Source organism: Mustela nigripes, chromosome 13, assembly GCF_022355385.1.
Source record: "Mustela nigripes isolate SB6536 chromosome 13, MUSNIG.SB6536, whole genome shotgun sequence".
Lineage (NCBI taxonomy): Eukaryota > Metazoa > Chordata > Mammalia > Carnivora > Mustelidae > Mustela > Mustela nigripes.
Genome location: NC_081569.1, coordinates 21,710,243 through 21,735,535, shown reverse-complemented (window position 1 = coordinate 21,735,535; position 25,293 = coordinate 21,710,243). Strand labels below are relative to the sequence as shown.

Here is a 25,293-nt window from a genome sequence, read left to right as displayed (position 1 = left end):
CCAGGGAGGGTTAACAGTGCCTCACAGGATGCTGATAAGGTTGTTCCTAGGACAAAGGCTGTGGACTGTGATGGGAGCTGAGAATACCGTGGTAGTGAAGGTCTGGTCCCCATCGTGATGACTGTAGGCCAGGGACATGCTGGAGGCCGGGGTGTCATAAGGACAAACCTGGGCATCACTGGCAGGGTACCTAGAATTAGTGTGGCAAATGAGCCTGGTCCCATGTAATGAGAGATAGGAGGAGGTGTCAGGTGGCAAATGAGCCTGGTCCCATGTAATGAGAGATAGGAGGAGGTGTCAGGTGTCTGAAGAAAACGTGAAAGACAGGGACTTCCCTGGCTGAGAATGCCAGCTTCAGCTCCCGTGGGCAAGGATGCATTTCTCCTCCTTGGTCCACATGAGAAGCATGGCACATCCTAAACAGCTCTCCACTAACCCACTGCCTCAAACCATGAGTTCAGACATCTATGAGTTTAGACAGGCTACTCAGCCTGTCTGGGCCTCAGGTTCTTCAGCAGTATAACAAGGATGGCAATGCCTTCTTTTGTGGGGCTGGTGCAGGCATTAGCAATTATATGAGCTGAGGATCTAGAAGAAAGCCTGGCGAAGGGAAGACATTCCTTGGTTGGCAACTCTCATTACTAAACCTTTGGTGTGGCTTTCAGCTCAAGGGGGCTGAGCTTGAAGCAGAGGACATCCTGGTGCAGAGGCTAAGTGCATGGCCACACACTCGGTTAAGAATGCCTCCTTTTCTCTGGGCAGGAAGGAAGTCACTGCCCCACTGCGGGAATCAAGCGGTACATGTGAGAAGCTGTGAGAGAAGGATATCTGAGACTTCAAGTTAGCACCAGGGATCTCTAAGAAAAGGAAGGAGGTAGAACAAAACTGTGACTTCTGTGGGCTGAGTTTATATTTATATGTTGAAGCTCTAGCCCCTGGTATCTCAGAATATGACTGTATTTGAAGACAGGGCCTTTAAAAAGGGGGTTAAGTTAAAATGAGGTCCTTCGAGTTGGGCCTGATCCTATCTGACTAGTGTACTTATAAGAGGGGAACTTTGCACACACAAAGGGGTACCAGGAATGCACCCAGACAGGGAAGACCATGTGAGGGCACAGCAAGAGGGTGGTCATCCACAAGTCAAGCAGAGAGGCCTCACTGGAGATCAAACCTGCCGGCACCTTGGTCTTGACTCCTAACCTCCAGATCTATAAGCAAATACATTTCTGTGTTTTGATACCTGGTCTGTGGAATTTTACTGTAGCAAACCTAGCCGACCAAGACAAAGACCTGTGGAGACATGTGGGGTCAAAGGATCCCCACAGCTGAAATCCCATCTTTCTAGACATGGGCTATGCACCAACCATGTCTTTTGCTCATCGGTTCATCGGTCAAGGCAGGGATGCCCTCTACCCCACAGAGCCTGCTTTCTGTTTGAAGTCTCTACTGAAAGCATTGTGTTGGAAGGTAGGAAGAGTGGGCTGAAGCATGGTTTCTTGACGTCTGGATGGTAGTGAGAGAACTAGGAACACCCACAAAGGCTTTTCACAGCAATACTGTCTCTCTCTGGTCAAAATATCACACATTAGAGGAACAAAGGAGAAACTTGCCTTTGTAGTTTGTGAAGCCTGGGAGTATCTGTGTAAGATAAATAGGCTCCCCTAGACCCACCCTCCCTTGTTAACCACACAGGGTGGCCCTCAGGTGGCCGGGGCAACAGGAATAATCATAGACTCCATTTGTCTTTCTGAACTCCATCACCCAATTGGAGGAGTGATGCTCATATTAAACCTAATATCCCCTATGAGGCTGTTTGCTTCCCATTCTCAAAACTGGCTTGAAGGTTTGGTTCCCTGACCAGGAACAGAGCCCTGGCTGTAGTGGCGAAAGTAGCAGATCCTGACCACTAGACCTCTGAGCACCCCTCTGCACGTTGCTACTTATTCCAATCCAGGGAGGTACACAGCCACGGGCAATGCTATCTCCTGTTTCTGTCATCCTGTCCTGGGCTGGAGGTCATGATTTATATGTGTCTTGTCCAAAACATATTTATCCTGTTTATATTTTCTCATAAGCTTTAACTTTATCCAGAGACACTGAGGCATCTCAGAGTTAAAATGTGAGCTCCTCTGATTTTGACAAAGAATTTGTGGAAGAACAATGACTCAAAGCTAAAGTGACAAATCTCTAATGGTAAAATCTCTGGCTGCATAAGTGTGAGGGGGAGAACAATGGGAGGAAGGGTGCATTTCTGTACCTTCAAGCCAAACCATGAAGCTCGACTCCCCACACTGCCTTACATGTACCCAGGGAAGCAGAATCTATAGGTCACTCAAACAGTTCTAGAAAGTCACTCCTCCTGGGACCATGTGGCTATCCAGGACCCTCACTAAGCCCACATCTTTAAAAGAGACCTGACATTTGCTTACCTATCAAGGGCACCGAGTCAGATGTCGCAGGCATGATCTCAGCCACCAGCAACATGAAGACAGTAAGAGAGAGTAAAACTGTTATCCCTGAAACATAAACACAGCAGTGCCTGAGACAAAAGAGACGATAATGCCTCAAGTCCATTAACTGTGCCTAATCTGAGATTCAAAGGAGGGAGGTGTGGGGTAGGGACCAGTGATGTCCTAAAAGTGAATGCAGGGTTCTTTCTCTGTCTGTAAGGGTATGGCCTTTTTCTGGGGGCTGTTCACATCAATTATCAGAGTCCCAGATCGAGGTAAGTTTAGGAGCCAGAACTTTAGAACAAGGATACAAAATGAATTACTGAACTCAACACAAGTATCTCTCGTTTTCTTAATTACATTAGAATTGAGAGGTAGTTACATATAGCAGGAAAACAAAGAACAAAACAAAGCAAGACAAAAAAGCCACACAATCTTAAGAGCTCACTTTTGTTCTTGACTTTGCTATTTACTACCTGTGTGACTGTGGATAAGTCACTTAATGTGCCTGAGCCTTGCAGTCAGAAGATAAGGGTTTGAGGATGATTTCTACATGTATGACACATGACCTTTAATAACTCTTTACGATGTTGAGAAATTCATTTCACCATTCTAAGTCTTAGTGTTCTTATCTTTCTATTGGATGATCGGAAGGAATTCTCCTGTGTACAGCAATATAGAGATGCAAACAGATACTGAACTAACTAAAGTGTTGCCTCTGCATAACAAATGCTGGCCAGCTGCTCCCCAAGAAACAGGATGCGGTGGCACAAGAAGAGAAAGTAATGCCCCTCAGGACAGAACCCAGTAGTCTCTTCTTGGGCAGTCCCATCTTCTGTGGAGGATCCTACAGATTCTCAGAAGGGCACTGGGCATCTAGCATGAAGCTAAATCAGGAGGCTGAGGTGTTGAGGAGATGTCCCGGGCTGGGAGGTCAGTGTGTGACCCCACATCTCTGCCCCCATAGCCATGACATGTCCTGCATCATCCACTGGGATCCCTAGAGAGCTGACCTCAAGGCAAGGGCCTCCCATCCTGTCTCAGACTCACACCCAAGATCAGGACACTTACCCAGGGAAATTTTCTCCCCTGAATCTGCAGGAAGCAGGAAGACGAGGAGGGCCAGTGCAGAGATGAGCACACAGGGGATGAGTAGGTTGAGGCCATAGTAGAGGGTCCTGCGGCGAATGGTCACTGTGAAGGTAACGTCTGGGTAGGGCTCTTTGCAGCACTCATAGAACTTCTCACTCCGCTTGCCTGGGATTCCTCCATGAACAAAAGGGGAAAGGAACAGTGTCTGAAGAAAATTACCCTGCTTGTTTATTTTAATGGGCATATCACACAAATGACCATGGAGTTTGTTAGGTGCTAAAACAAAAAAAAATAAAAAAAAAATAATAAAACTGGGTAATCAGTGTTTGAATAAACTCTTTCTGGTGTATTTGAGTTGTTCACGAGTATCTTAGTGATATTGGAGCAAACCAGGAGAATTTTTTTTAATGGACTGAACTAGATGAGGTATAGAGTAAATGTTTGTGTCCCCGTAGGAATATGTTTAACATATTCCTATGTTGAAATGTTAACCCCCACAGTGATGACTTTCGGAGATGGGGACTTTGGGGGGGCACGCTTAAGTCATGAGCACAGAGCTCTCATGAATGGGATTATTGCCCTTAGAGAAGAGGCCCAGAGAACTCCCTAATCTCTTCAGCTGTGTAAGAACATAGACAGAAGACAGCCATCTATGAACCAAGAAGCAGGGCCTCAGCAGACACTGGATATGCCTTGATCTTGGACTTGATCTTGGATTTCCCAGCCTCCAGAACTGTGATAAACAAATTTCTGCTGTTTATAAGCCACCTAATCGATGGTATTTTGTTTTAGCAGCCTGAATGGTCTAAGACACCATGATTATAAATAATACATTATGAATTTTACACCATTATAAATGTAATTACTATTTTTTTCTATTAAAAATAATCAAATACAGGTTTTTGTGAACTGCAATTTGCTATCCAACCTGATTTTAGGAATGGAGCAGATTCTAATAATATAGTCATGCCTATACTAGCACTGACTTCTTTAAATGGCTGCACGTTTCTCATGGAAAGCTCTGAATTTTCTAATTGTTTTTTGTTTCTTATTGTATAGCTCTCAGTAAATTATAGAGATTGCCGCAGGGTTCAATAAATGCTTACACTGAAACCAGAGTGGAAAATCCAGACTTTTAAAGCCAGCCCAGGAATAAAAAGCAACTTTCATGGGGAGGGGGGTGTTAGGGAGAGGGTGATTGAGTTATGGACACTGGGGAGGGTATGTGCTATGGTGAGTGCTGTGAAGTGTATAAACCTGGCGATTCACAGACCTGTACCCCTGGGGCTAATAATATATTATATGTTAATAAAAAATAAAAAATTTAAATTTAAAAAATTGAAAAAAAAAAACCCTAGGAGCTAATAAATGGGTACTGCTTTATAAATATATATATATATTTTTTTAAAAAGCAGCTTTCTACAAGGCTGCTAGTCTCAGGTCTTTGCTGGGCTTACCCACAAGGTCCCATTCTCCGTTTGGGATATAGCCGCTGATATCTGCCTCTTGCATCTGTAGATCCAAGGACCACCCTCCATAGGACCAGGACCCAAACTTCAGTTTGCACTGCTGCACATCGAAGGGGAACCAGCGCACGTCAATGTAGCAGGAGCTCTTGAATATGCCTATATGGGCAAGAAAACAGTCAGAAAACCGAAATGGAAGGGGACCACGCCCGGCTTTAAATACCCAGCAGATTCACACTGCTGGTGGAATGTGAACTGGTATAGTCATTAGAAAACAGTATGGCAATTCCTAAAAATATTAAAAATAGAACTGTTTTATGATCCAGAGACCCCACTTCCGGGAATATATCCAAAGGAAACAAAATCGCCCTCCGGGAGAGAGAACTGCATCCCCATGTTCACTGCGAAGCGACATTATTAGTAACAGCTGAGGAATGGAAACAAGCTAAGTATTCATCGATGAATGAATAAAAACAGAAAAAGATGATCAAACCATACACACATGCAAATGCGTACACACACACAGTGAAATACTATTCAGCTTAGAAAAGACGGAAATCCTGCCTTTCGCAGTACCACGGATGACCACGAAGGACATCTTGCTAATTGAAGTAAGCCAAAGACAATACTCTATGATCTCCCTTACATGTGGATTTTGAAGTAAAAATACAAAAGAAAAAAAAAACAAAAAAACAAGAACAAAAAACTGAACTCACAGAAACAGTGAGTTCCCAGGGGCCTAGGGGAAGTAGGAAAATGGACAGGGGCTGGTCAAGGGGTACATTTGGAGGATCAGCAGTACAGCAAGGGGACTCTGGTTAGTAACACTGTGTACTTGAAATGTGCTAAGAGAGCAGATCTTAAACATTCTCATGAAAAACAAAACAACACAAAACCCAGCCCTGTAAGGTGATGTATGTGTTAACTTTGGGGCATCATTTCACAGTGCATGTGTATGTGCAGGATAATTTTAACTAGTTTAGATCTTAGATTAAGAACAAAGACTGATAGGTTTAAATGGAAGACGGTGCTTGGGCTCAAGTAAAAGTTTCCACTGAAAAGAGTGACTTCAGCCTCAGACAAGTTGGAAGTGAATTTTTGGCAGGTTATGAAGACGAAACCAGATAAGCCCCCTTCAGTAATTTATGCCCATGTGCTCCTCCCTGCCCAGAAAAAGGCTTGAAGGCTGTGGAAGGCACAAAGAGCTAAGGGTGCCCCCTATTCCTGGGGACAGGGTTAGTGCTCCATACATTTCTGCTAGTAATTGAAAAAAAAGAAAAAAGAAAAAATGAATGGTGGAAGGGACTCAGCAACCTTGCAAACACAAACCTGCACTCCACAACCAAGCTGGGAAACGATAAACAATGTCCTATCCTCACAAGTTCCTTTAAGTGCCAGGTCTGCTGTTTATAGGAATCCACAGATGCTGCCCTCCCATTAATGGGCGAGATCCCCCTGAACCCACACTGCTTGTGGAAAATGTAACTCCATGACTGAATTATTCCATTTCCATGAAATGGCCAGAGAAAGAGTATCCCTAGAGATAGAAAGCAGATCAGTGCTGGTCTAGGACTGGCAGTAAGGGTGGGGATCAACTGCGGGATGGTAAAAGGGATCTTTTGGGGTGGTAAAAAGTGTTCTAACACTAGATTTTGGTATTGGTTGTACAACTCTGTGAATTTATTAAAAATCGCTGAATCGTGTACTTAAAATGGGTGACCTGTATGATATGTAAATTATATAATAAACCTGTTAAAAATAAAAACATGAAATAGAATTTCATAACCAAGTCTTTATTTCAAATCATGCACCCAAAACACTTTTTTTTTTTTTTTTCTTGCCTGTACTTGGTTGCATAAACAGAACAGCATCCCAGGTCAGTCCTACATGACCCCAGGTCACAGGCTTGCTGCCCCAGGCCAGAGTGCTCCATTCTGATCCTGCCAAAGTAGGGGAGACTCCCACACTCCCAGCACAACTGCCCTGTCCTTCCCAGGCTCCTGGGGCCATAAAGGCTGGGACACAGGCACAGAGCCCTAGAGGAGTTTGCTGCACACAGGTGGCCTAGGGCTCAGGAATGCTGCTTCTTGTAGCTGAAAATAGCCTCCGTCCTCAAAACAATGTGCAGCACCATATTCTTGTACACTGATGACTACCGGAGATCATTTTCTAAAATAGCTCTCATAATAGAAACTGTAACTCCCAGGCTGGGGAAAAAGAATGAATGCATGTGTGATGGAAGACTCCTCCCATAGCCTCAGTCCCCCAGGGGCCTGCTGTTAGGCAGAAAGCAAGCTTCGGCTGGGGGAGGGGTGAAGAAACAGGGGAAGCAGCAAGGAAGCACATGCTTTCAGGTAGAAAACCTGGAAATCTGTGGTTCTTCGGTCTCTACAAACATTATTGGGAGGTATCTGCCTTTGATGGGTTTAATCACTCACACATTCATTTATGAACAAGTGGGCCAGGTGCCTGGTTGATTAGTGGTGGTTCTAAGGCGTGTAAACACAGAATCTGCCCACGGGATGCTTATCATCTGCTAAGGAGGAAGAATGTGTAAGCAACAACAAGAAACAAGGCCAGCTTTGCTGTGTGCTGTGAATGAAGGTGTGAGAATGGGGTTTACTACAGCAGAAAGGCTGTGTGTGTATGTGAGTGTGGTATGTATGGTGTGTAGTGTGTATGCAGGGGAGGGGTTGTGGTTGGTGTGTGGATATGCGTGTGCAGGAAGTAGGTATGTAGGGCATATATGTGGGATGTGTGGTGTGTAATGCATGTGTGGTGTGGGGGGGGGACAGTAGATAGTGTGTGGATATTGTGTGGGTGTGTAGTATATGTATGTGGGAGAGGTGGTTGGAGTGTGAATGTGTGTGGATTTGTGGGGGGGAGGTATGAGTGTGGGTATATATGTGGGGTGTGGTATGTGTGTGTGGTGTGTAGTGTAGGTATATGGGAGATGTGACTGGTGTGTGAACGTGTGTGGATATGTGAGTGGGGGAGATATGGATGTAGTTGTACATGTGAGGTGTGATGTGGGACGTGTTATGTGTGATGTGTATGAGTGGTGTATTGTGGGGGGGCTTGCTTGGTGTGTGAATGTGTGTGGATATGTGTGTGGGGGAGATATGGATGTGGGGTGTATATGTGGGGGGGTGTGCGTGTGATGTATAATGTGTGTGTGTGGTGAGTGTGGGAGTGGTAGGTGTGTGCATATGGTATGGTGTGTGTGTGTGTGTGTTTATGTTGGTGTTGGGATAGGAGTTGGCTGCAGATTGCCTGGAACAGGAAGTTGAACAGTTGCAGTGGGGGAGATAATCCTGGAAAAGAACATGTTAAAAAAAAATCATCTAAAAGATTTTTAAAACTCTGTTAATATCTGCCTCAAAGCATTAAAACCCAGATTCCCCATGCTCTGTATTATTCAGTGAGCAGCCTAGGGCTCAATGAATGGAGAGAAATGAGGGGCTGGTGGGAAAAAAAAATCAATCCCAGGAAGCAGTTAACCAGCAACTGGCTGCGAGGGAGAGAAGCTCAGTCAGGGATAAGACACTAATGAGCCCCACTTTGAAACCACTTGCTCTTCTATCTAACATGCAAGTTTTTTAATGCACATGCTCAAAAAGCCCGCAAGTCCATCATCTCGCCCCCAGCACCTGGAGAACAGCCCCGGCCGAGATACGCTGTCTGGCGGGAAGGGAAGCAGCCAGCTGAAATGGTGGAGGGAAAGGCCAGGGTGCTTGCCTTGCAGACTGTAAGGAGACCTGGAAGTGACCTGATGAGGGAGACCTGCTTTAACTGTGGATTAACTTTAAAGAACACTTGGCACACAATAAAGACATATAACACATTTTGGCAAAGACAGTTTGAGCCACGACCCCAAGACGAAAAAGAGGAAGATGGCATTGTCATGTTCAGGAAATATTTGCAAACACAGGAGGGGTCGGGTATGAACGAGGCCACACTCATGTGAGGACCATTGGAACTGGCACCCTGAACTCACTTAAATTGTCTAATTATAGAAGGACAAAGGAAGCAGGTCTTACCTGGAGGGAGGTACTGGCAATGCCCAGAAGAATTAACTAACACGTTGGTGTGGAATGTGGCATCGAATCTCTCATCAGCACTAGAAACACGAGAAGGATTTCATGAGTCAGCACTGCCAGGCGGTGGATTTCTCGGGGCTCTTACGTCTGTCCTGACTGCAGCTAGAAAAGCTTAAGAAGTGCTACCCTTGGTGCTTAGACCATGCCAACACCATTTGCAGCTGGCCTGGGAGATCTTCTCAGAGCACAGGCTGGTAGTGGCCAATGTCCATCTACGCCACCCATTTCATATACACTCTGATTTTCATATGCACATAAAACAAAGTTTTTAGCAGAAGTTAAACCTGAAGACAATTTCACAGGACATCAGCAGATGAAACGTTCCGGTCTCTCTGTAGGAAATAAAGAGCGGGTAAGCATTCTGCTATGGACAGCCCCATGTGGGCAGGGATTCTGACTCACTACCTCCAAAGCTCCAGTTCCCGCCTCCTGAATGGCCCCAATGCTTAGCAGGTGCTCAACCAATATATCTTGAGGGACTGAACTGACGGCACCAGCAGAGCCCAGAGGCATTCTGGGCCCCATGATTAGCGATGACAGGAAGGAGGGCAGGTGAAGAGAGCAGAGATAGGAACAGGTTTCAGACAGGTACACCCCAGGCCCCTCCCTGTCCTTGTTCAGAACCTCCTGCAGCCAGAAGTTACCAACTTGAACAAAGACATGAAACAGGAAAAAAGAACAGTTAAAGCCATCAGCCTTTATTATTCACGTCTTGTATCTTCTGTATTCTGATGCTTTCCTGACCCTGGAGGAATTGTCCCCCCTCCACTGCCAAGTTAGCCAGTTCCTAGAGACAGGAGACAACATGCTCACCAGTGCATCTGTCAAACGCAAACCATCTAATCCAGAGCCCATACCCCAGCCCCTTCCTCTAGGTCTCACACTCTGGCCCTCTCTCCCTCTGTCCTGATTACCTGAGGGCAAGGAACCAAGCAACTAGCGATAGCCCCTATGACCCAGAACCCACTGACATCCTTCACACCAGCCAAGCCTAACCCAGCTCACCCTGCCTCACCAGTTCCAGTCCACGGACACCACAGTAAAGGCTCTTTCCCTCCAAGAAGATGCCATCTATGAAAGGAATAAAAAATTTCTCCTTAAAAAAGTAATATCCTCTCAGAAATTCAAGAGGACATTGCATTTAGAAAGAGAAATATGAAAGTTAAAAAATGATTTATGAAATAAATTTTTATAAATGGGTGGGAGGTTGGGCTGAGAACAATCAGAGATGAAATTGTAGGACAGAGACGAGGAAAGCCTCCAGAGCCCAAGACCCGAGGAACTCACTTGACAGATGCTGGAGAGACAAAAGGGCGGGAGACAATTACTCAAGAAATCACACAGAGAAATGCTGGAGCTGAAAGAAACCAGTCAAGCACGAAGGCAAAGGGAGGCACTTTCACAAACGTTAAAGGGCTCAGAGGGCTTGTGTCCCACGTGTATTTTCTTGATCATGGATTTGAGGATGAGCTCTAAGAAAATGAGGGTGAATACTGAAAAAGGAAGGAATAAACTTTTGGACTAAACCTGGGGATCAAGTAAATGTATTTCCATATTGAGCTGTGCAGCGGGCCTAGAAGAGGAGGGACTGGGAGACCTGTCCAAATTACAGCAAGAGATGAGGGGTCTCAGGAGAGTGAAGTAGATTCAGAGCAAGGGAGAAGAGAAATAAGCTGGAAAACACCATGCATTCTATCAAGAACACATTTTTTAAAATTACAGTAAAATATCAACCAGAAACTTCAGGGGGAAAAAACTATACAAAAAAGCCAGGGCTTGGGGGCGCCTGGGTGGCTCAGGGGGTTAAAGCCTCTGCCTTCAGCTCAGGTCATGGTCTCAGGGTCCTGGGATCAAGCCCCACATAGGGCTCTCTGCTCAGCAGGGAGCTTGCTTCCCCCTCTCTCTCTGCCTGATTGTGATTTCTTTCCCTGTCAAATAAATAAAATCTTCAAAAAAAAAAAAAAAAAAAAGGCCAGGGCTTGAATATGAAACAAATATGTGTTGAGGTGCAGAGGAAGAAGCAGAGGAGAGAGACTAAGCTCCTAGCTTTGGGATGAAGGACACTCCTACATCCTTTCTGGCAAAACTGCACAGGGAGAGAGAGGAGGAGGCCGGCTCAAGGTGCAAATATTCTCTGCTTGACTGTGGTCTGTACCCAACTGTCTCCATGAAACAAATGATAAACAGTGACTGAGCACAGAAAAGCTGAACATGTGGACCATCACAAAAGCGCTCTAGCTCAAACCATGATTTTCAAATCGGGTTCTCTGGAACCCTGAGATTTTCTGGGTGTGCTCTGGAGTTTCTGTACATGTAGATTCTGATACGCTCTTTTCCTTGTACTTGGAAATACTAATCAAATTCCAAAGACACTCAAAGGACTTTTAGAAAACTCTACCTCTTCAGACTAGACGACAAATAGATTACTACCTGTGGCCCATTTGCCCATTTAACTCCCTTCTGGCTGAAAGTTAAGCTAAAACTTCTCTTGCCATGCCTGTGCATGAATTTGAATCTCTTGCAAATGAGTTACCCGGTAAGATTTCAGTTTTGCACTGCTCTTTTTAAAAATCCACATTTGAGCCTACAGTTCTAGCAAAGAACCTGGACCCCACTGCACAGCCCCTGTTCCCACCACTGCAACAACTGAAACTGTCTCGGGATGCATGACACAGGATGCACGGTTCTGCTTATTTTAAGCTTGGGTTTCTTCTTGTCTGATTTTTATATTTATAACAAAGGCTGTGAGCATCTGTTAGATCAGTGACTTAATTCTAGAGGAAAAAAAAAAAAAAAAGAATTCCTCCCCGCTCTTCCTCCACACATTTGGATCAACTTAATTGAAGAGACTCTTGAGATCAAAAGACAAATGTGTAAAAACAAGATAAAAATCGGTTTCCATTAGCAACAGTTTACCTGTGTGACTCACTGATTTCTAAACACAGTTCAACCAAAACAGAATATTGAGATAAACAGAACTGTGACACTGTTATCATTATCAATGGTCAAATCTTAATATTAGTTTTGACAGTCTTAGAGTTCTTTCCTATTTTCTATACCAATGATGTAAAAGTAAACTGCTGTAATAATTGTATGCTAATACCACTTTATCTGTTTTGGCCATGAGAACTGGAGATGAGATTTGTTTGCAAAAGGGCTCTCTTGCTAAAAACTGAGGCTGAACAAGGCTCTGTGAAACACGAGTGGCCCCAAGCCACTGCCATGACATTGGGGTGTGACAGTGTCAGTGAAACGTGTCCTGTGGCCCAGCACTAGGTCATGCAGTGATGTATAATGGGTGCCAGGGGAGAGGGAGCATGAGGGGTGAGATCACACAGCTTTGTAGCCAACCAACCATGGGAGCTGGGGTAGGTCCACAGGCCTTGGCTCACTCTTCCCTCTGCTCTGGTGTGCATGCGAAACTTCCTGTATTAAACAGTTTGAATATGTATACTGGTTATGTCCTTAAGACATGATGAACCCTCAGAGTTCTTGACAACTCAGGCACATGGCCGCTTCATTCCCATCGACAGCTCCTCTTTCCAGCTGCCTGCATCCTTGTCCAGCCAGAGGACGACAGACAAGCCCTCCACTGGTGTGAGAAGAACTCTGGGTACACCCCCCCTCACACACACACCAATGGGGCAACAAAGGGCAAAGTGGCTTTGTCACTGAGAAGTGATCATGGAGAGGATGGATATTTAGCCCAATTATTCAGACCCTAATGTCGTACATAGGGTGGTCAGGAAGAAAGGGCAACTGGACAGGCTTGAAAGGTGGGCATAACTCCAGCAGGTGGAAAGGAAGGTTGGTACGTCCCCAGCAGAATGCATGGTCTGATCATATACCTGTAAGTAAACTATACAGAGGGAAGCCCTGTGAAGGTGTGGTTTGCCTGGATGCTGGAGTGAGTGAGGTTTGCCCCAATACCTTATCATAGCACTTGCCTTAACAGGAAAGCTAGCATCAGGGCTTGAGGGCAAACCATGGGTAGCCGTGCCTGCAGGGTCCAGGGTTCAATGCTCAGTGAGTTCATTGCAAACTGTACTTTCAGAATTCAAGGAAGGCACAGGCAGAGATGAACTTGGTGGTCTGGGATTAGATGTCTTCCTGTTCTCCATCCCCCTGGGGCTGTAGTACTGGCTCCTGACCTGGGAAGCAGAGCCTCTGAAGCCAGTTCGCCGTAGCCTCCTGCTTAGCTTGCCCTACAGCACAGACCCCTACAGTCTGCAGGAGCTTAGCCTTAAGCCAGGGAAAAGAAAGTGGCCGTGCCACTCACAGCATCATCTGTCCCTGGAGTCCAGCTGTCAGTGCCCTGAGAGAGAAGAAAAGGGGGGCCAGTCATCAAGGAAGCCCAGAAAGACCAACCCCCAACAGACACATGCTCACTAAACCTAAGACTCTGAATATTAGTAATGCAGAAGGATTAGAGAAAAAATAATCCAGGGTCACCCTGCTGTACCAAAGAGCCACTAGGTGTGTGAGTTCATGAGGACCTTGATGAATAAGAACTCATGTGCAGCCCATCCTGTCCTCTCTGAGCTCACATCATCCTTCAAAGAGAAACAGAAAAGCAGAAGAGAAGAAAAATGATGTCAACTGTTCCCACCGCAAAATGAAATAATGATTATGTGATGTGCTAGAGGTGTTAGCTAATGCTCCAGCAGTAATCTTATTGCAATATACACATGGATCAAATCAACACATCACACACAGTAAACTGGCATGTTACATGTCAATTATATCTCAATAAAAAATAATAAAATTAAAATATTGGAATGAAAAAAAGTAAAGGAGGAAGACAGAGAGAGCCAATCTATCTCAAAATATAGTGGATTTAAGGTATCATTTATATTAAATCTCTTGCCAAAAAAAAAAAAATGTTGTCAATTACACGATAAAACACCTCTTATGGGGGCGCCTGGTTGGCTCAGTAGGTTAAAGCCTCTGCCTTCGGCTCAGGTCATGATCTCAGGGTCTTGGGATCGAGTCCCGCATCGGGCTCTCTGCTCAGCAGGGAGCCTGCTTCCTCTCTCTCTGCCTGTCTCTCTGCCTACTTGTGATCTCTCTCTGTCAAATAAATAAATAAAATCTTTAAAAAAACAAAAACAAAAACAAAACACCTCTTAAGTAAGGCATACCTAGATGTCAGAAGGGAAAACAGTCTGTTTAAAATAGATGATTTTTTTTCAAAAGTAATGAGTCCAGTTTCTGGATTGTTTGATTTAGTTTTGCCTTTTTGATTTAGTTCTTTTTTTTATTTAGTTCTTTTTGATTTCTGTGTGTTTGATTTAGTTCTGCCTTTTTATCTAAGATGTTAAGGGTCTACAACCAGCATTGTGGCCAGTCATAGTCCATGAACAAAGTCTTGAGCAGAACTAAAAATTCATGGTCATTTCTACCTGTCAGAGATCCCAGGAGGCAGCTATCAGCATCAGCAGAAGGCTTCCAGAGGAATGCATTCAAGATCCTTTCTTTATCCACCAATTTACATGTTAGGTGGCATATAACATGGATATTATTATAACAATTGAACGTAACATTGGATGGATTATAATAATGTTATGAATAGGATAATGTTAGCACAGTATCTATCAAGTTTCTGAGCTCCCTATTTTGTTCTTTAAACTGTATGACTATCCATGACCTCCTACAATATTATCTTTGTTTTTAAAGAGAGGAAGAGAGATGGTGAGGGGAAGGGCAGAGAGGGAAAAAGAATCCCAAGCAGGCTCCATGCTCAGCACAGAGCCTGACTCCAGGCTTGATCTAAAGACACTGAGATCAAGACCTGAGCCAGAATCAAGGACCAGACGCCCAATTGACTGAGCCACCCTGAACCCCTCATATAATATCATCTTAATATACAAAATAATAAATTGTTGTATTTAGCAGAATAAGTCCCCCAACTTTGTTCTTTTGTTAAAACATTGTATTATCTATCCTTAACACTTCCTTCATCATCATAAACTTTAGGATCCACTTGTCCAGTCCCACAAAGACCTTGCTGAGACTTCAGCTGGAATCACATTAAATTTATAGAATAGTTTGGGAAAATTGGACATCTCTGTGATACTGAGTTTTCCCAGGATTAAATATGACATAATCCATCCTTTATTTTGGTCTTTCTCATGTTTGTTTATTAGTAATTCTTGCCATTTGCAGATATTGGAAATAAAACTGGTTAACTTACATTTTCTAATTGTTACAAGGGCAAAGGAATACATTCAATATTTTCACACTTGTTTTGTATCCAACATATTTTGTCTGTGTAGTCTCTAAAGAGTTCTTTTTAATGTAAACAAACAACAGTCTATGAATAATGGTTAATTTAGTTTATTCCTTTCTAATCCCTGATATTTTAGTACTTTACTTTTATTATGACTTAGATTCATACCATTATTTTTTTTTAAAGATTTTATTTATTTATTTGACAGAGAGAGATCACAAGTAGGCAGAGAGGCAGGCAGAGAGAGAGGAGGAAGCAGGCTCCCTGCTGAGCAGAGAGCCCGATGCGGGACTCGATCCCAGGACCCTGAGATCATGACCTGAGCCGAAGGCAGCGGCTTAACCCACTGAGCCACCCAGGCGCCCCAGATTCATACCATTATTAAGATATATGATGACAATGGGTATCCTTATTTCGTTCCCACATACAGAAACTTCTAATGTTTCACATTAAATGGGCTTTTGGTAAAGATCTTACATCAACTGAAATCAAGTTTTATTCTATTTCACAAACAGGTATCACATACTATCAGTTGATTTTTCTCCACTTACCAAGATACCATATGAGGATGAATTATATAAATGGATTTTTCTAAAGTTAAACAAAACTTGTATTTCTAATAGAAAACTAAATTTGATTGGATTTATTTTTAATTATTGCTAGATTTAGCAAGCTAATATTTTGGTTAAAATTTATACATGTGTGTTCATAAGTGACACTGTATGTTAGGTGGAACTTGCCTATAAACCCCACATTTTCTGCTTTCTTTTTCAAAATGTGTCAATCAAAAGAATGAAAAGGCAAGCTTCAGATGGGGACAAGATATTTGAAGAAGACATAACTGATAAAGACTGTTATCTAAAATATACAAATAACTCTTGAAATTCAACAATAAGGATAAAAACAACCTTTTTTTAAATATTTTATTTATTTATTTGACAGAGAGAGAAAGAGAGATCACAAGGAGGCAGAGAGGCAGGCAGAGAGGGAGGGGGAAGCAGGCTCCCTGCTGAGCAGAGAGCCCGATGCGGGACTCAGTCCCAGGACCCTGAGATCATGACCTGAGCCAAAGGCTTAACTCAGTGAGCCATCCAGGCGCCCAACAACAACCTGATTTAAAAATGAGCCAAAAACCTGAATGACAATTCAGCAAAGACATACAAATATAAAATAAGAATAAGAAAAGATTTTCCACATCATAGGTCATTAGGGAAATGCAAATTAAAATGGATTTTGGCCAACCAGCCTAGCCAAAATCGAAAACACTGACAACACCAAATGCTGACAAGGATATGGAGCAGTAAGAACTCTGATTCATTACTGGTGGGAATACAAAACAATACAAACTTTGGAAGACAGCTGGGCAATTTATTACAAAACCAAACATACTCTTACCATACAATCCAACAATCACACTCCTTGGTATTTACCCAAAGGAGTCGAAAACAGGTACACAAAAATTTGCGCATGGATATTTATAGCAGCTTTATCCATAATTCCTAAAACTTGGAAGCCACCAAGATGTCCTTCAGTGGGTGACTAGATAAATCAACTGTGATACATCCATACAATGGAAAATTATTCAGTATTAAGAAGAAATGAACTAACAAGCCATGAAAAGACATGGAGGAATTGTAAATGCTTATTACAAGGTGAAAGAAGCCAATGTAAAAAGGCTGTATATGTATGATTCCAACTATATGACATTCCAGAAAAGGCAAAACTACAGAGACAGTAAAAAGGTCAGTGTTTTCCAGGGGTAGTGGTGAGGGAAGGATACACAGATAAAGCAGAACATTTCTAGGGCTGTCAAACTACTCTGTATGATATAAAGGTGGCAGATATGTGCTATTACACATTTGTCCAAACCCAGAGAATATACATCAAGAGTGAACCGTAATGTAAATCATGGACTTAGGTGATAATGATGTGTCAATGTAGGTTCATCAGTTATGTTAAATGTCCCACTCTGATGCGGTGCGGGGCGGGGGGGGGGGGGGTTGCATAAGTGGGCACAGGGGATATAGGGAAAAATCTCTCTTCCACTCAATTATGCCATGAACCTAAAACTTCTCTAAAAAGTAAAGTCTATTTTTAAGAAATACATGTTGATTCAATCTTATCTATTTTTTTTTCTGTTTTTGTCTAGAATCAGCTTCTGTTTTTCCAGAAAAAAATAATTCTGGCTAAATTTCTAAATTTATTGGCATAAAATTATCCATAATAGCCCCACTTGTTTTAAAATGCCTGTCCGAAAAATAAAATAAAATAAAATACCTGTCCGCAGTTACAAACCCTTTTTACTGCTAATTATCATTTGTTTGTATCTCCTTTATTTTCTTGGCAATTATTCTGAGGTATATTCACCTTATTAGTTCTTTTAAAAACCAGCTTATTGGGACACCTAGGTGGTTCAGTCAGTTAAGTGCTTGCCTTTGGCTCTGGTCAGGATACCAAGGTCCTGGGACTGAGCTTCACATCAGGTGTCCTTCTCAGCAGGGAGTCTCCCTCTTCCTTTGCCCCTCCCCCACAACTTGTGCCCCCTCTATCTCCCTCTATCAAATATATAAAATCTTTAAAGAAATAAAATGAATATAATCAGCTTATTCCTTCTAGATTTCTATGTTTCTTATTTAAGGTATTTCTACTCTTTGTTCTTCCTTCTTTCTACTTAGTCGTTTTCCTAACTTCTTGTGATTGATGATTAAATCACACATTTGCCTTTTTAAATCTTTTCTAAAGTAATTATTTATGGCTATGTATTCTCCCTACACACACAGACACAGACACTCAGGCACACAGACACACACACACTTACACCAAAGTTTTTATTCATATATGATATTTAGTTCTGCAGATATTTATTTTTCATATAACAAGGATAAATCTATTCCTATATCTGTCTCCATGTGTATCCCTTTAACTGTACATATTTATATATTGGATAAGTCTTGTTAACAGTGTAGTTCAAAACTGAGAAATCCTTACGCTTTTTTCTCTTCTTAAACTATCAATTACTAAAAAAGGACATCAAAATCTACCATAATTATGGATTTGTCTGCCAATTTTCTTCATTTGTTTTAAAGGTATTTTGTATTTAGTACATACATTCTTAGAAATTGTTTCTTTTTTATCATGGACTTGGCCTTTAATATTTTTTTTTTCTTACAGTGTGTGTTATGACTTTTGGTTTTCTGTTTTTGGGGGTTTATTCTTGGTTGCTGTTTTTCTGTTGTAAACACAGTCATTCTCATTCCTGGTTCCTCTTTGTCAAGTATACCTTCTCATTTTTTACTTTTTACTTTAATTAATGTGTTTTGTTTCTTATGTACTTAAATGCTTTAGTTCTATCCGAATGACCTATAGCTAGATTTTTAAAAGTATATATAACATAGTTGGGAAACATCAGTACTTTTAATCAGCTGCCTAATCCATTTACTTTTATCTTCTCTGTTGATACGCTTGGTTTTTCTCTCTACTACTTAATTTTGTGCTTTTGATTTCTCTCTCCTTTGACTGCATTTTCCCCTCTTTCCTTTGGTTTACTCATGCTTTCCTTATTCTCCCACCCCACCTCTTTGAAAGTTCACTATATTATTCTTATACTTCTAATGGTTCTTCTTACATTTTTAACATGTGTCTCTTACTCAGAACTGACCACCCTGTGGCCTGCCAGAGCAACAAGGGAGTATTTTACCTCCACGTGCTATCCAAGTACCACCTTTCATGTTACTATTTTCTAGCATCTTAAACTCTTTGTTTTTAATACCCCCAAGTTCATTATTATTTTTTTTAATATTTTATTTATTTATTTGACAGACAGAAATCACAAGTAGGCAGAGAGGCAGGCACAGAGAAAGGGGGAGGCAGGCTCCTTGCCAAGCAGAGAGCCCGATGTGGGGCTCAATCCCAGGACCCTGGGATCATGACCTGAGCTGAAAGCAGAGGCTTTAACCCACTGAGCCACCCAGGCGCCCCTCATCATTATTATTTTATATATTCCAACCTGTTTATATTTACCTGAACTTTTTTTTAAGATTTTATTTGAAAGACAGATAGAGAGAGTGTATACCAGCGGGAGAGGGGCAAGCAGTCTCCTCAATGAGCACAGAGTCCACCTCAGGTCTCCATCCCACAACCTGAGATCATGACCCGACCTGAAGTCAGACCCTTAACCAATTGAGTTACCCGGGTGCCCTTATAGTTACCTGAATTTCTAACCAACTGCTTTGCTTACCATTCCTTCTCAAAACTTGTTCCTAAATGTATGTTCTGACAGTTTTCTTAATAGTAGTATTTCTGGTCATTTCCCCTTCATGGGAAACTCTTTTTGTCTTTGTTTTCCTGAAGATGTCAGGATGTCTAATTTGCCCCTAAAAAATGTTTGCCTGGGGAAAGAATTCTAAGTTGATAATTATTTTCTTTCAGTATTTAGAAAATACTCTCTCTTTTTTTCCCCCTTAGATTCTACTTTGGCTTCTAAAAGGTCCGCAGGCAGTCTAATTCTCAGCTCTTCATTAAGAAGCTGCCCTTTTTGTCTTCCCTTGTTCCCAGGATCTCCTCAGCTTCAGGTGTTCTGCAGCCTTTAGCACAGTATGTTTATGGGCTCATTTCTGACTATCCACCTTTTCTTAGGCTTGTTGTATGTCCTACAAGCTGAGGATTTGTGTTTTTCATCAATATTATTAAATTTTCAGCTATTCTTTCAGAATATGGCTTCTGTTTAAAAAAAAAAAAAAACAAAAAAAAGATGTATTTCAGTGGAAAAATCTCATCCTCTCTAACACAGTTCTGAGTTAGCCTGTACTGTGTTCAAGCTATTTTGCAGTTCTTTGTAAACCATAAGCAACTGATAGATGTATAAATTATATGTTGTCTGGTACCGATTTAACTGACAGTGACTTGACTTTCTGTGCCCTATAGGAAAACAAGTTTTGTGTCCACCTCTAATTTATCTCAACATTCCAGTCCATATAAATTTGTCCTGATTTGACTTCTCCTTTGAACTGGCTCTAACATCTGCCTGGTTTCCTTGTGTTTTATGAGTAAAATAAATTCTTTAACATGTGTTCACTTTTTTATCTGTTTACAAGTCACAATTTTATCTTTCTTCTGAAAATAATCTTTGAACACTTATCCCACATTCTTTGTATTATTTCCTTCTATTGTACTAGCAAACATGTGTGGGAATACTAATCCTACATATGAAAGGAACCCATACTCCAGGTCTTGCAGGATTAAGTACATGGTATCTCCTGGATGGATTCATGCTTCCATATATGTTTTCCACATAACCTCAGACATACTGTACTTTATTATGATTTTGATCAATTAGTCCTATTTTTCCCTATTGGAAAATAGGAATAATAATATTACCTTACTATTATTATTGCTATGAGGAATAATAATAGTACCTTCCTTGTTAGTCTATATGAAACTTCGGGACCAGGACCTGGCACAGAGAAGCATCATAGAAGTGTTAGAAATTTTTGCAACTGTTTACTGTTCTTTCATATTTTCATCTATTTAGCTCACTGTGATTCATCTGGGAAATAGCTTTTTCTTCAACTGTGCCTCATTTGATAATCAATGTCTCTACCGAGTTTTTCATTTTGATGGCTAAATTTCTCAATCTATTAGTTTTACTTGACTTTTAGAAGGTGCTTTCTAGGGATGCCTGGGTGGCTCAGTCGGTTAAGTGTCTGCCTTTGGCTTAGGTCATGATACCAAGGTCACCAAGGTCTTGGGATCAGGCCCTGCAACAGGTTCTTTGCTCGGGGGGAGCCTGTTTCTCCCTCTGTCTGCTGCTCCCCCTGCTTGTGCTCGTGCTCTCTCTCTCTCTCTGACAAATGAATAAATAAAATCTTTAAAATAAATAAATAAATGGTGCTTTTTAGAGGGTGTGCCACTCTTTTCTTGTGTTTTCAATTCCTAATCATGTTTAATTACCTTAAAATTATTTGTTTCTATGACCTAAGATTTAGATCTAAATCTGTTGTTTGCCATGTTTACTATTTGCTCGAAGTGAGCTGTTTCTTTATAAATTTTATAATTTTAATTTTCAACTCATCTTCAGCAGGGTGTGTGTCTGTGTGTGTGCGTGCATGTGCACATGTTGAATTGAGTTCCATCTTACCTTCCCTACTGCTTTATTTCCGGTAGAGTCTTTGTACAATTTTCTGTAAGAATGAGAGCTCAGGAGGCATCAATGCAGCAACAGTGCTGGTGGGAGAGGAGGCTGGGGGACGTGAGGGGACAGTGGGGAAAAAAAAGAGTCCTGTGGCTTTCTCCTCACAGCTGTATGCCTCCCACTCCAGACATTTATCTACTTGTGCCTTGTACTACTTGTTAGGCTGCACAAAACTCTTGGCTCAAGTGCAGATTTCCCACCCACAGAGCTTGAACAGGGCATGCTGTAGCTTTTTGCTGGGACAGACCAGAATGAACCTTGAGCCTTTTAGCCCCAGGAGGCAGCTCCCCCCCAGCACAGCATAAAACAGGCAAGCTTCTTTTTAATCCTCCTGTGCTGAGAAGCAAATGCTTTTCAGTCCAGCTTCTCACTGAGGGCAGCATTTCCACAGCCAGCCAGCTTTCTCAGTTCCAATCCACCTTGTATGGGGCAAGAGAGCAGAAGCACCGCTATCACTCCTGCCTTAGTTTTGTGACACAGAACAGTTCATTGAACTTCTCCAGGGCTCCATGCGGGAAAGAGAGAGCTGATCTCCATTTTCCTAAGTCTGCTACCTGGGCAGAAAAGAAAGCCTGGGCATTCCTTCTAGCGGTGTTTTAGGTAGCCCATATAATCGATATGAAGACCTCAATGAAACAAAAAGTAGTTTTTCATTTCTAAACTATGCAAACTACGACTTCCTTTCTGGCTCCAGATCTGTGGAACAAAGAGAAAAAGAGGAAAAGCTAATCGCCTGTGCTAGTGGACAAAGTATTCTGCCACTGGTATGATTATGTGTTAAAAGACTATAAATCATATGCAGAAATTCACAAGTGTATGTGTGTGTGTGTGTGTGCGCGCGCGCGCGCGCGCGCAGGGTGACTGGAAAACACAATGGTAAATGTAACAAAATCACACTTTGCCCCCCTGGGCTCCAGCAATCTCTGTCAGCTTAGGAAAGCCTATGTAAATGGTGGCCTGAGATCCATGCTGAGGTAACTGGCTAAAAAAGTGACCACGTTAATTTTTTAAGGGGACTTTCCTTTTTAGACTATAGATAGTAAAGAACTCCATCAGCATTAATCTGAATGAATATGATGTCTATATAAAGTAAGCATATGCTTTCAAAAAATATCACTTGCTATGTATGACATTATATTAAAAAAAAAAACCAATAAACTCAATCTAAAGATTTCCTGCCCATAATTATTTCAAGTATTTCCACCAAAAAACTGAAACAGATTAATAATTAATTATAAAAATCAAACTTGGTTTAGAGTATGTGGAATATAATACTGGGGCCTTCTTTTCTTCTTTTTTTTTTTTTCCTTTCTTTTTCTTTCTTTATTTCTTTCTTTTTTTTTTTTTTTTTTTAGAAATTATGCAAAGTTTAGGCCAAAGAAGTAAAATTTAAAAAGCTGTTGGAAATGAAGGGTCTTATTTTCTTTATGAGTAAACCACGTTGGTATAACAAGCTTGGAAAGAAATTTCACAAAATATATTAAGAGCATTTAGGAGCCTTAACATTTCCATATTTTGTCTGGAAAGTTACCTAAAGTTAAAACAATTATAGTCACATATGTTTATTACTATTTTGATAGAATATAGAGCTCAGACTTTCAGTTATAGAAAGACAGAACATTATCTTTTTACTATGGATTGATTTGGGTCCTCCCACTCCAAAATCCACACTTTGAATCCCTAAACCCCAGAGTGACTGTATTTGAAGATAGAGCTTAAAGGCTTAAAGGAGGTAATTAGTTAAATGAAGTCATAAGGATGAGGCCCTAGTCCTACAGGACTGGCAGCCTTATAAGAGGAAGGAGACTTCTCTCTTTCCATTTCCCTTCCCCCATACTTTTTATATATGCCATTTGAGGACATGAGAAGGCAGCAATCTACAAGCCAGGAAGAAAGCTATCAGCAGGAAACAAATTGGCTCGCTCCTTGATCTTGGACTTCCAGAACTGTGAGAAGTAAAAGTCTCCATTTGTATGTATCCATTAAAATCACTTTGAATGCTTCTTGGGAGGAGCACAGTATATAAATAAATAAGAAAAAAACTTTCATGGCTTGAGGATTTAGCTCTCTAAAAATATTATCTACTTTGTTACAAAAAAGAAAACAAAACAAAACAAAACAAAAAGAAACACAACATCCAACATATAGCACTTTGTTATGGCAGCTCAAGTTGGCTAATCCATCATTCTCTCTATTAATTATAACTAAAAACTCTTAATATAATATATAAATAAACATAAGGAGATAAGTGCAGAGAAGAAGGCAGAAGGAATGACATGAGGTCCCTGCATGCTCCATTTGTCTCCCCAAATTCCAAACTGGGTAGTTGAGAAGCACCAATAGGCATAGATCAAAAGAAAAAAAAAATAATGCCCCAAGAAAAGCCTGCTCTATCTAGCCCAGTGACCAGAAGGGTAGCAGAGAGACAGAAAAGTTTTAGACAATATCCGTGTATCAGCTTAACACCAAAGAAGAAAATAATATACCATTACCAACCCCATCAGCAACGGCTAAGTGAGGACTCCAGATTTCCAACCAAATTGTATATAGCAAGAAAATAATATCCAAAAAAGCAAGAATTACCATGTTATTATGAGATAAAGTAGACGCTAGAGAAAAGAAAATTACAAAGGACAGAATAAATATACACATCGATGAGGGTTCAATCCACCAAAAGACAACGTAATCATTCGTAATCATACGTAATCTTACGTAATCATACATAAACTTACATAATCATATGTAATCTTTCCCACAAACAAGTTGTAGAATATGTGAACCAAAACCAGATAGAAGTGAAAAAAAGGAAGAGACAAACCCACAGTTATAGCTGGAGACTTCAACACTCCTCCCTCAACAATGGAAGACAGAACAAATAGACATAAAAATCAGCAAGGATACAAAAGAACTTAACACACCCTCAACCAAAAGGACTTAATGGAGAGAAAACCCTTCCCCCAACAGTAAAAGCACACTCTCTTTATTCATTTTTTTTTTTTAAGATTTTAGTTATTCATTTGAGAGAGAGAGAAAGATAGAGAGAATATGAGCAGAGGGAGTGGCAGAGGGAAAAGCAGACTCCTGGATGAAAAGGGAACCTGATGTGGGGATCGATCCCACGACCCGGAGATCAAGACCCAAGTCAAAGTAAGATGCTTAACCATCTGAGCCACCTAAGTGCCCCAACACATTCTTTTCAATACTCTCCGGAAGGTATACTAAGTCTGTATCCTGAACCATCGGACAAAGCTTGACAGCATTTATCAGAATTGAAACTATATAGAACATAATATGTGCCTTCAACAGAATCAAATTAGAAACAACAGGAAATGTCTCAAAACACTTGGACTCAAACACCATATTTCTAAGTAGTCTATGTGCCGAAGAGGAGGTCTAGAGGGAATTCAAAACATACACTGAACTGAATGAAAATTTAAAAAACACACATCAAAATCTGTAAGATGTAGACAAGGAATTGACAGGGAAATTTATAGTAGCAAATTGCTTACGTTAGAAAAAAGTCTCAACTCTATAATCTGGGATTACCTCTCAACGAACTAGAAAAAGAAGAGAAAAATAAACTCATACTAAATAGAGGGAATGGAATAATAAAGATAGGAACAAAAATCAATGAAAGTGAAAAGAGAAAAAAATAGGGAAAATCAATGAAGCAAAATCTACCTCTTTGAAAGGATCAATAAAATTGACAAACCAGTATCAGGAAGGAATCTGAGTATAACACTGCAAGTTCTATAACAATGAAAGG

General features: G+C 41.4%; 1 protein-coding gene across 1 annotated transcript in view; it reads right to left on the bottom strand.

Moving 5' to 3' along the window:
- Positions 1-25,293, bottom strand: part of CHRNA7 (cholinergic receptor nicotinic alpha 7 subunit) — a 117,322-nt gene that overhangs the window by 7,974 nt on the left and 84,055 nt on the right. The window contains exons 5-8 of the mRNA XM_059418485.1: positions 9,049-9,128; positions 5,000-5,167; positions 3,522-3,716; positions 2,430-2,516 (exon numbers count right to left, since the gene is read on the bottom strand). Of these exons, the coding sequence (XP_059274468.1) occupies positions 2,430-2,516; positions 3,522-3,716; positions 5,000-5,167; positions 9,049-9,128 (530 nt within the window). The remainder of the gene's footprint in view (positions 1-2,429; positions 2,517-3,521; positions 3,717-4,999; positions 5,168-9,048; positions 9,129-25,293) is intronic.